Source organism: Uloborus diversus, chromosome 5 (assembly GCF_026930045.1).
Source record: "Uloborus diversus isolate 005 chromosome 5, Udiv.v.3.1, whole genome shotgun sequence".
NCBI classification, from domain to species: Eukaryota; Metazoa; Arthropoda; class Arachnida; order Araneae; family Uloboridae; genus Uloborus; species Uloborus diversus.
The window spans coordinates 126,502,513-126,515,567 of NC_072735.1; the positions used below are offsets into that span (position 1 = coordinate 126,502,513).

General features: G+C 33.2%; 1 protein-coding gene across 1 annotated transcript in view; it reads left to right on the forward strand.

Moving 5' to 3' along the window:
- The window catches only part of LOC129222133 (uncharacterized), a 150,399-nt gene extending 147,829 nt beyond the window's left edge, over nucleotides 1–2,570 (forward strand). Inside the window, exon 5 of the mRNA XM_054856584.1 lies at nucleotides 500–2,570. Coding sequence (XP_054712559.1) covers nucleotides 500–767 — 268 coding nt within the window. The 3' untranslated portion in view covers nucleotides 768–2,570. The remainder of the gene's footprint in view (nucleotides 1–499) is intronic.
- Nucleotides 2,571–13,055: the final 10,485 nt, after the last annotated feature.

Here is a 13,055-nt window from a genome sequence, read left to right on the forward strand (position 1 = left end):
TCTACGTATTCTTGAATAGTTTTACTAACATTTTATGACGTAAAATAGGTGGATTTTTTGACCCGTCTAAACTGGTTTCCCCCCTTAAGAAAAAAATGAATTACCACGATTAATTTGTCAATTTCTCACAAAGTTGTTATCACTATTTAGGGAAACAAACCCTATCCCAAGTATGAGAAATATAATACTACCGTGCTAAGCACAAAAATGGTACCTGCAGCTGAATTTCAAATGAGAAATTCCCGCTTAAAGTTGGTGTGCCTCCATGTATTTGATTCAGATGAAACTTTTTCAGATTTTTTTTTTTTTTTTTTTGAAAATGTCTCCTGTCGACAAATGACCATAAAACATTGGATTTGGTTAAAATATGTGAGAAAAAACCACCTCGTGACAATAAATCAATTTTGACAAAAAATGCAGATACGACTTTTGTGCTTAGCGCGGCAGGATAGGGTTTTTATTTAAATTGAAACATTTTTTTTTTCTTTGTGATTTTCAGCCTTTTTGATGGCTACAAGGAATGCACTCGTGAAGCGGTGCTGTCCAAGTGCAGCACGGAGGCCGCAGATTTGGGAGAGCTGATAGTCACGAAGGCTGGAGGACCCTTAGTGCAAACCCACTGCGCCAACTTCAAGCACAAGTCCCCGGATTGCGAATTCGCCACAACATCGGCAGCATCTTCACACAGATATTCTTCAGTTTTAACGAGATTGGTCGCGGCGCTTTTAGTCTTTTACATTCTCCTGAAGTCGCAGAACAATCGATAATGTCTAAAGCAAGCATTCTTTTGACAATGTGATTCCATCATTAAGACTTAGGGCAGGAGCAGATCCAATGGACTTTGTGCTCAGAATCGCAAGGTTTGGAATTGCGAGTGTCTTGCTCTGGTGCTATCCGAACTGAGAGTGGACTGAACTCACTTTAAAAGCCGAATAAATATACAAGTAACCAAAAATTTGTCGTCGACAATGTTTGATTTATGTATTTTTTTTTTTTTTTTTTACAGAATAGTAAGGTTTTGTATCGGAAGAGCTTTGAAACTGAAGATAATCATTTGTTTTCTTTGAATAATATGCTTAGTATCATTAAAACAACCCTTTTTGTCGAGTATCTTCTGGTCAATATCTCGCTATTTGAAGACAAGGTGAAGCTGTTAGTGACTTGTATGCATTTGCATATACGTTAATTTTTAAAAGAAATACATGAGTTTTTATTTGTATATCTTATGTAAATAGCTTTGGATTTATTTTTGGAACATATTTATATTGTTTGAAAACTAGGTACATTTTTTTTTTAAAGAGAAACATTCTGTAAATACTTGAAAAACATATATCTTTAAATTTAGGACTTATTTTAGCTCACTCGTAAGGTTTATAAAGTCAAAACTGTATTTTTTACTTTGTTTAATTCGATTTTAACATTCCCTACAGTATATTGTAGCGATTTCTTTAAGTTGAAATGAGCTTTGTGATTAACTATGATGCAGCATGTATCAAACTATTTTTTACTGCCATTGAATGCCCCAATTAATGTACTTAATACTTCGTTTTTTTCTTAAATAGGATATACTTCTAAATTAAGAAACTATTTTAGTTAATTGAACGATTCTTAAAATTCAAATTTCATTGTCTCTTTTTTTTTAAAAAATAAACTTTTTCCACTTTTTAAGATTTTTTTTACTTTAATGAGTTTGTGAACTTGTTTGATGCAGCATATCTCAAGCATGCCGTATTTAAATGCATCAATTTAAGCATTGGAAACAATTTCTGAACCTTTGAAATAAGTATACATATAAACTCTAAATTTATTTCAGTAAGCTAAGAAAACTAGCTTTGTGTTCCTCTTCAATGTATGTAACTTTTGAACATTTTGCATTTTTCCGCCTGAAGTTAAAATGAGATTGTGGATGACCATAAAAGCCAAGTTATATTTCAATAGCATAAACTTATATAGTACTTTCAAAGTATCATTTGTGGCAGTGAGAAGCAATGGGATGTAAGTGGACATTTTTAAGTGTTGAGAAAAACGCATTTGAAATTCCTATCCTAGGTAGGCTTTCAATATTTTTTTTTTCTAAATTTTGCTGTATAATAGCAAAATTTAGTTACTAGTACCATCCCTTGCCCCAAAGCAGATGAGAATTTCTTCTCTTATTTGTACTGGTTATCTCCAAAATTGTAATTTTGACATTTTCCATCCTTTCCTTCTCACTGCCTCATTTATCCCACACTTATAAAATGTGAATTATTTGTAAACTGTTCCATAAAATGTCTGCGATATACTTTTCTACATTTTACAAAAACAACCACATCAAATCGTTGCTTCAGCAGAAAGTTATTGTCCTATTGTTATTTTCGGGATGGCTACAAAATCAACAAAATATAGTGTGAAAGTAATATGAATTGTTGATTGGCCGAACACCACACTATAGACCATAGAGTTTGTAATTTTAAAAGCACATGTTAGAAACTTTAAGTTATGTTGTCTTTGATGAGAACAGAAGGATTTGTTGTAATTGGAAAGTTTTTAATCCTGTATGAAATAATTTATAATAAAAGATTTTTCTTTTATGTACGTTGTATTTTATTTAATCAGAGCGTATAAAGGACAAAATGTTGACAAGGCTTAAATCAGGCGCAAGGACAATGGCCGTACAAAGACAGTTGAAAGATTCCGATTACTTACAGCTTCAGTTCATTTTAAGTTTTCATCATTAATTTAAAAATACAATCGATCTCTTTTAAATTATTTTTTCTAAGTAATGTTTAAATAAAGATGAAATTTATCCTCCCACCCCAATCTTTTGTGCATTTTTCTATTACTATTTTCTTTCTTCATTTTTTCTTTTTGAAATTCTGACGATTAACTGTAGTTGGGGTCAACATACCCTGGAGCATTGTGAAGGCTCCTCAGATCCTAATCACAGCATTTCGATACTGCCATAAAGGCTCACCCCAACAGGTTCATCAAATTGGGAAGCATAATTTATATCATAGGGTAGACCAGGGATGGCTAACTGCAGCACGCGTGCTACACTGTGGTACGTAGGAATAACAGCCGTGCAAAGGGAAAACACATTTAAAAAAAATCAAGAAATTTAAATTAAAAAAAAAACAACCTGTTTTTGACACAGATTCTGACGCCTAGCACGAATATTAATTCTTCAAGCCTCTTGGCTGCCAATTTTTGTTTTTGAGGATAGTCGAATTGGGTCAATCTTTTTGGTTTCATCTGTGGAACATTTTGCCTCTTTTTCAACTAATGACATTCTTGTAATTGTAATATTTCTAAAAAACGTCTAGGCTCCAGGAACGACAGATTTACAATTTTCCCTTTGAATACCTCTTTTGCCACTTAATAATCATTTCTTTTAGAAGACATAAATGAAAAAAAAAAAAAAAGATAAAGGCTAGGTTTTTCTTTAAAATTTAGTGGAGACTTTTAATGGCATCCTTACTTTCTTTGAAACTACCCTTAGATAAGATCTGAGCATTCATTAAAAAAAAAAAGAAGAAACTTTTGTGATTTTGTGATAGCATTATTACATGACAGCAAAAACATTTTAACTAATACATGCAGTTATTTAAAAAATACTGGGAGAACTCCGACGGTTTGCTTTTAGTTTTTTCGGGAGTTGAGATGAGAAGTGCACCAAACACCAACTCAGTGCATAAATACCCACAAAAAGTGAGCAAGTAGCAATTTTCAGTCGATTTTCTTTTTGTAATGTATTTGAGGAACCAACTATTATTAGTTCAGCAAGAAAAAGAAAATAAAAAAGTAACCATACCTATTAATTAAAACGAGCTGATGTGTGCATCACATGACTTCCTTTTACTCCAATTTTAATTTCCTTTTCCCATTATTGGCAATTTTAATGTGTTTCAATAGTTTACTCTGTAAATATCACCACCAGTGCCCAAATTGAGACAAGATTCTTTAAAAAAAATCGCCAAATTTGTCTAGATTCTTTTTAAAAAAAATCGCCAAATTTGTCGCCAACTTGGCGACAAAACTTAGCGACCAAAAGACTGGCAATATATTGCCAAGTGTCCACCAAATTATAACACCACTTGAGTATACATCGAAATTAACAATGATGTCTCCCCAAAAAGGGGCAAAAGACCCCTTTGGAAACACCCGAATGCAATCAAAAGGGGAGGAGCACAACTAGACCCTACTAGGAGTCTAGGAGTCTACGTACCAAATTTCATCTTTCTAGGACATACCGTTCTTAAGGAGCCATACATACGGACGTCACGAGAAAAGTCGTTGTAATCAACTTGGAAATGTCAAAATGGATATTTCGGATGTTTATACATTCTTAGGCACTCTTACTCGCGTGTGGTCGGGTTGAAAAAAAAAAAACCTCAGCATTAATTCGGGGGTGAGCAAAATGGAAATAAGGGCAAATTTTGAGTGAAATTTTTTTCTCGAATACAATACTTCCTTTTTTGGAAAAGGAAGTAAAAATATAAGTCGTTTTACATATGTTTATAGGCCGCTGTTTTTTGTTCTGGTTTTTATTTTCTGTTTGTGACACGTGACAAGGCGTCATAAGCACCTTTGACTACATTGCATGGCTGAAACTCAGTGGATACTTTCTTGCAAACATAGTATTGGATGCATACTGCATGCGGTGAAAAACAGTGCTACAAATAAACGATCAAAATTACAGATCACTGAAATGAAAATTACCGTCGTAAATTAATATCGAATCTACCCCGCGCAGCTATGCGAGCACGTACACGTTTAGTATCGAATCACAGAGGTTCTGAAGATCGCTATGGAGAATAGCATTCCATATGGCTTCAATCTGAAGCCAAAGTTTTTCCGTTCCAACTGTCGGACGAGAAACATGGGCGAGTCTCCGAGTAACGCAATCTGAGACATACTCAATGGGCGACATATCCGAAGAACGGACAGGCCAAAGAAGTAGCGTAACCTGTCGTGCACCGAAGAACATTGGGACGTTACGTGCGACATGTGGACGCGAATTTTCCTACTAAAGCATTGCATCAGGGAAGCTCTGAAAGGGTAGTACTTCCTGCGTCATAGCGTCCCTGAAGCAGCGCTCGCTATTGATGTTACCCGTAATCCGGACTAGATGGGACTGCCCCTTGATATTCAATAGCGCTCCAGACCATGACACCTAGCGTTATGCCGGTATGACGTCGGATTACACTCTAGCACGTGAGGTTTTCATGTGTAACGTCTGACGGGTACACGGCCATCGTTATTGTGCAGATTAAATATGGACTAATCCGAGAAGACGATCTGTTGCTAGTCCGCACGCCATTGGGCTTGCTGGTTGGCCCACTGAAGCTTGAAGCAACGGTGGTTGAGAGTGAAAGGAATCCTCTATGGGGGAAGCCTTGCATGCAGGACCTGGCGCAGCAGACGTCGACGAACTGTGGACGAAGCAAATGTGACACCTGTAGCCATACTCCAACGTTGTGCTAGCATACTATAGGAAGCTATGCGATCCATCACAGCTAAGCGGTTGAGGTGTCGATGATCCCGTGACGTCGTTCAATTGCGTGGACTGGTGCAATTCCTTCGGCCGATTTCATCGTCCTCCGGCTATCTTTTACAAATACGCATCACACTTGAGGCTTTACGCCACTTGCGGGCCCTGATTTCTCTATACGTAAGTTCCCCTTCACGCATGCAGATCATGCAGCCACATTCTAACTCCGTTACTCGTTCTTATGACGCTCTGCTTTTTGGCGAGGTATATTGAGTACTAGAGAAACATCTACCAAGGCAGATAATTATACAATGATTCCAAAAAACCTATACAGCCCTTTATATAGAGTGTTTACGCCGTAGTTCAGAGGGCGTAACTCGGTCCACGCATGCTCGACGGCTCGGTAATTCTAATGATTTGCGTATTTTGTCCTGCTATACATTTCCGGTGAATTTCAGTTCATTTGCATAATTCCATCTTGGAGTTGCAATTTTCACAAACATAAGTGTAATTTGTAATACCAACACGGTATCGAAAAAAAAATCCAATTTTACTATTAAAATTAATAGGGCTAAATCCACCCATATGGTATAGTAGTATGTGGTTAACTGATTTGAATAATTTGCCAAAACAGTTAACATTACCATAAAAGAAGCAGATATTGGTTAGAAAATGTGTTACGGTAGAAGTTCTTATAAAAAAAAGGTGATGGTGCACCCCCTCAAGTGCTAAATAACACCTACCTAAGAACGAGAACCTCCCAAATGAGATTGAAAACCTTCTACAACTACCCCACTTCCTAATAATTTCAAGGGCGCAGTTTGCGCCATGAACGCCCTTCATAGGCTCCCCTGTATTAGGAAGTTAGGGATTAGGGTTTTGCATGCTTAAGTAAAATGTGAGGTACAAAAAAATACGACAAAGTAAGTTCAGTAACAATTTTCAATTTCTTAAAACCTATTTTCCCTTAAAAGCATGTGATGGGAAGAAATATCGTGTTTTGAATAAAAGAAGATTTTAAATATTGATATTTGAAGCCAAAAAATTCTACTCATATCAACTCTAAAACAGATTTTTTTTTACTTGTGAACCAGCATACGAAGTTGCTTTTTAAAGACGAGAACGCTAAAAATTTCTATGCAGATCATAACATTTATTTTAGAATTCTAGAAGAGGCTCGATGCGGTCTTTTCCCAGTACCTCAAACATTGCAACGTTAGAAAATTACTATATCAGTATTCTGAAAGAATATAGCACATTTTCATACTTCAAGGATATTTCTCGAGAAAAAATAACGAAAAGTTGGTTCTTTAAAACTTATTTTGAAGGTTATATTTTTGTTAACATGATGTTTTGGGAAAGCAACTTCTATAAGTTAGTTGAAAATTAAACCCAGAAACCTATTTATTTTTATTCCAGCATAATATTTCAGTTAAATTAATAAACCAAAAGCATTTTTGAAAAATAAAACGTTTAATTTTCAATGATCTGCCGAAAACAGTTTTTTTAGCAATGCAGTTCTATTGAGGCGAATCAATATTACAAATGTCCAACTGTACACTTTTAAAAAAGACATGAATAAAACATATTTAAGAGCTAAAAAAGAAAATAAAACGGGTACTACGTGTCTATGTGTATAAAACATTAAAACGTATAAAATTATCGATCTGTAAAAAATTCCAGAGTCGTTTAACAATAACTGTGAAAACATTAAAGCACATTCATATAACAACACTAAGAAAAATAAAAAGCAAGCATCAAAACTTTTTGCAAATAAAGTATTAAAGCACTTCTCTGTTTAAGTAGCAATTTGAGGTTCTTCTTTCGCTGAAATTAATATATTTATCTCAAGAAAACAAATTTCTTCTTTAAAAATCGCTCATGTTGGCGAGATATTTATTCTGAAACAGGTAGCTTACGGAATATTTATGGATTCGTGTCAAATTGCTCTGAAAAAACAACTTAGGAATTCATCGGCAATTCATTTTTCTTACCTCTGAAAAACAATGGGTGAAAAATGAGTTTTCTAAATGGAATATTTTCCAAAAGAGCCGATAGAAAAAGGATACTATTTCTAGGACACCCGCAGTGAACTTTCCTAAATCTAAATCATAATAAGTTTGTCCGTAAATATTAAAGAAAAATATTTAACCTTTCGATCTTTAACGTTCCAAAAAGAAAAACAAATCGCATGGGAACGGAAATATTTCTCTACTTCAACTTTCATCCAAATGTAATGTCAAACCTCTCTACGTGAAGCTTTTCAAGTACCAGAAAATTTGAATGTAAAATTCCGAAGTATCATGGCACGCAAACGGAAGATGTTTATGTTGCTAAAAATGATTCCATTTCTTAAGGGCGTTCCTTTTGGTATCGATTTTGCAATCACAATAGCCTCCGACTTTCTTTCTTGGTGACGTAACATACCTGAAGAATAATGTTTGCCTTGACAGAACTTATGTAACACGAAAGTAAAAAACTTTTTTTAAATAATCTGTTTAATTAACCAGTATTGAAAAAAGAAAATTGACTCGTGACGTTTGTGAAATTGAATAAAAGGAGGAAAGAATATTTTTTCAATGATATATGAAATAAGTTATTTTTGGTCAGGCACCAATAAGTAACATTTTGCAAATAATACTTTTTAATAAAATTGCATAAGAAGGTAGAATGAGTTTGCATAAGCTCTTGGCGATTTTGTTTATTTTCTATCTTGGTGAAAGTGAAGAGCATCTTTTGCTATGTAACTATGTTTGCATCACATGATTTAATTCTACATTTTAATCAATTTTTCAATAGATTTTAACAACTTGATATCTATCGTTGGTGAATTGTATTAAATTTTAGTGGATTTTTTTATATTATTTAACGGATTGTACAGTTTTTTCGCTGTTTACTTTACATTTTAATGTTTTTAACAGCTTATTTTATTATTTCTTCCCGTAAGATTTGAATGGTATTTACCAACAGCAACAAATCCATAGGTTCATTGTTAAAAAACATGTGTAGGGTTACCAGCATTAATTGGTGTTACGTTCTGAAGTGTGTATCATTTTTTAAAAACTCAAATTGTTAGAGGAATTTTACACTAAAATTTCAGTAGAATTCAAGGCACATGCTTGGAACAGAATCGGCGCAGAGCAGGTAAACTCTTATCAGCGAAACGAAAACCGAATTTTGTGGCCGAGCGAGGAAAGCTCTTGCTTTGCGACTGCTCTGACAGAATCGCGTTGTTGGTTCGAACACTACTCAGGTCATTTCCTCTCTTAGTGCAATAAAAATTTCGTATTTATGTATTAAAATAAACAAATAATTGGTGCACATTGCTTGTAAAAAGACAAGTACTTGACAAATATTGAATAAACAAATAATTAAAAGCAAGACCTGTAAAGAAAATGTGATGAAGGGGAATGATTTTTTTTGACGAAAAATTCTTGGCTTCGGCTTTTAAGCAGCTTACTTTGATGTGTATGGGTCATTCTCGAGAAAACGTAACTTTTGAACGCAAATATTTTTCAATTTCGAAACTTTGTGTTTTCTTTTTTTTTTCATTCTTACATAAAAACTTACTGGAATAATTTCTAAAATAACCGAAATTCATCTACTAGAAGTAACATAAACAATGGCCAGCTTAGTTCCAATTATTTTACTCATAATTAAAAATAAAATAAAAAATGCCTTTTTCATGGAAATAAAAGAAAAGAAAAAACTTTTAATAATTAAAAATTACTCCAATTTAATATCAGAGTAGTAATTTTGTTAATTGCAAAAACAATCAGCTATTTTAAGGATTAGTGGGAACATAATATTAAGCTCTCTTAGGTAAAGTACGGCTTAATTAGTAGTTTCAAATCTCTGTTAAAAATAGTATTTAGTAAAGTTGAGGATATACTGGCAATTTATAATTTTGGTAGAATCCTATTATTGATGTATTTCCCCTCCATTATGTATTTTCACCTGAGAAATAATTACATTGATAAGGTCTGTCACGGAGGTGAGGAAATTCCATTAATATGGGCCTAATAGATACATTTTTCAGAGAATTTTTTTCTTCGTTGCTACAATCTGCACATGTTAAGCAAATGAAAACATCTTCACTTCTTTTTTTACATTAAATACATCCCTGAAATTCAAGTTCACGGAGTTGAGAAGTCAGAATAAACACACTAAATTTTTAAAGCAAAATCTAACTTTTTTTTTCGTCAAAATCTCACAACTTCAACTTTGACTGAAAATAAACAAGCCGACTTTCTTGTATCATGGAAATAAACTGTGATGCCATTGCTGCCACGTATTAATGAGAATGGCATTTTGTGTTTAGCTAACGGAGATGAGAATTTATTGCGTGACGTGACTTCTTGTCCTACTAAAACGAACTAAAACACTGTTAAAAAATTAAATATACTTAAACAATTAGTATTTGAGACGCCTATGAAAGTAATAATAAATAAATAAGTATTTTAATTTAACAAGTTATTAAACAACATAAACAGTCACACAAGGTGTGTGACATGCTACGAAGGTGAGAATTCACATGTTATGGGAAAAAAATATATTAAAATAAAAATCATTATTAAAAAATTCTTGGCAGGGTTAAATAGATATATTTTTGATGAAATTAAAAATCATTGTTAAATTAATTGTTCCTTAACGTTTTTACAGCAAAAGGCGTGTGACAGAAAAGTCACACTTTTTCAAGAATGACCAGTATAGAAGTCTATGCATCAGTTTTTGAAAAAACATATATTTTGATTTGCTCACAGACAGAAATCCATCGATTTTTTTTTTGGAAAAACCGTCCTTCCGTTACCGCTGGAATTCACCTTTTACAAACTTTTTAACATTCACTGTCGTGATTTAGACATTTTTAACTTGTCATTTTACAATTTTAAGTCTTTATGTTTTAATATTTTAAATGTATAGTTGGTTTTAATTACTATTTTTATATTGTTTTCGCCACTGTAACTGGATTTTTTCTGTTGTGTGCAATACTTTTAATAAATAAATAAATGTATGAATAATTTAAACCATCAAAATGTTAACTTGACGTATGACTCTACTTACAATTAGAAATGAGTACCCGTTCAAGAAAGTAAAATGAAAGCTTAATTTTTGCTAATGTGTAATATTTCAAGCAATTTCTCTGTAAGCATACAGAAAATTCTGCTGTAACCTTACGCAGAAATGAGTGAGACATATCGCTGTAGTTACATTACCATGGTGGAACCCTCCACAAGCGATGCATAACATTACACTAGTTATATCAGTTAAGTTACTCCAGATCAGCTAAGCTGTCACAGATTTTATGGAGTAAGGATACACAAAATTTTTAACACTGTTGAGATAAAAGAGCAATAAAAATGGAAACTACTTTTCGATTAATTTTTCTTTTAAGTTTGCCAATCATTTATGCATATTATCTATTTTATCTTTTTAGTTAGGATTAAAATGACTTTTTCATAACATTTGAAGCGTATAAGGGAAAAACTCTGTTACTCAAAAAAGCTAATTATGAGTAAAACACCTTTGATTGTTTGACTGGTGGGATTTACCCCCAAAGGCAGCGATTTTCAGACAAATATTTCAGCTTGCTTTCAGGGTTTCGTACAAAAAACGATCGACTATTTGAAAAGTACATTTCATCAAACACAAAATGGCATCATTATTCCATTTCCTTGTTAAAACTGATTGACGATGCACTTAAATTCGAACCTTCTTCCTCGTTAAATATAAAAGTGGACACACATAGAACATTTTTAAATTCATCAAATGCAGAGTGTTAGAGGCAAAATTTCTCTATTTAGTTATGTACATTAGGGTGGATAAATGGGTGGTTATATTATTGCATTGAATAGATAAGACATACTATAGTAGTTTACAATGGAATATTCGAAGGTAGAAGAAGGGAAAAATATACTTCAAATAAAAATTAAAAGCAGGAACGTTTAGTGTAATAGCCTCCACTTGAAATGTTTTGAATTACTTTTTCTGCATAGATGTCTGAGATTTTGCTTGAAAAGGAATTTAAACATAACTCTGCAGAGTAGTTACAAATGAAAGAACTATTAGGATTTTTTAAGAAAAATTGTTTCTTGTGCAGCGTAAGTACAAAGCATTTTTAAAAATATTGTTTATTTAAAATAACGGTAATTTATTCAACAGTACATTTTTAAGCAAACAAAGATAAAGCATTTCGTAAAGACAAAAATATTCAAATATTTGACTCGTAAGTGTGTGTAAAACTTCTCGTTTAACGTTAGAGAAGCAAATGCCATAAAGTTAAATATTTATTACAATTGGTTTAACATTTAATTTGATTTCGCCAACAATATGTATTTTTATTCAAACGTAAAAAAAAAGAGAGTTAAACATCATGTTATTCATTGAACGCAAAGTTTAAATAATGCATTTCTGAATCCTTTGTTTCGGATACATGCGACATTGTTTGAAAAATTATTTCATAAATCTTTTGAAATAACAACGCAGTTATCTTTTACTTACAGGCATTCGTATTACAAATTAGTAGCTTTACAGAATGCTTTAAGAATTATTCTGATCTGAAAAACGGTAAGAAAGTTGAAAAGATTTTGGTTGTACTACTTTCACTTATGTATTCTGAGATTAATTAGGGAATATTAGTTACTGTCGATTTTGAAAACGTGAATCTTTTGTTCAATTTTCATTTCCGCTGCAAAATGCGAAAATGGCAAACCAACTTCAATTAAAAGCAAATTCATAACACATGTAAAAATTAAGCATTGACTTATTGCTGCTTGGAACGTACGGAAGGGCAGTTTTTGTTTTTTAAGGGGTTCAGGAAAGCTTCCATCGCAAAGTTATAGATTTGTTTGGTAGTAATCAGTGATCCTGAAGGAGCCTCTGTGACTCTGTGGTAGAAGCTTTATCTCGTATGCCGCAGGTCATGTGCTGGGTTCCCATCGGTATTATTTCCTCTCTTTGTGCTGTAAATCTTTCTCGTGATGTCTCATCTGTAACTAAATAGAGAAGTTCAAGTTCTTTCGAAGCAATGGCACCCAATCTTTCTGTAGTGTTTGTTACCAATGGTCACGTCACCATCAACAACAATAATCCTGAACTGTTTTGTTTTGTGTTTTTGTTGATGGCGACACATGAAAATTTAAATCAACATTCACTGACAGGAACGACTTTCGAATAAGTCATCTGATATGTACATTACGGTGGAGTGAAAAAAACGAAATTGAGAAATATGTAAAGCATATATGCGGGAAAGTTGCCTCTTACCAAGCCTATTTCTCATACAAAATCAAATAATTCAGCTAAATCAAATAATATCTTTAGCTGCCCATTTGATTTTGAATTTTAAGTAATTAGGCTGATTTTTCACCAAACTGGCGAAAATGGAATGATAAAATATAATTACCTCTCATTTGAAACTATGTGTGTTTGAAATAGAACTCTTGGTTAATAAATACTTAATATATAGCTAGTTGATTTACCTAGGCAATTGCTTTCAATCGTGTATTAAGCGCGCTAATCGCATTGATCTATCAGCGCACTTTCTCATTGCGTTCACTGGTATCAACTGTGTTCTTTGTTCTAGTTG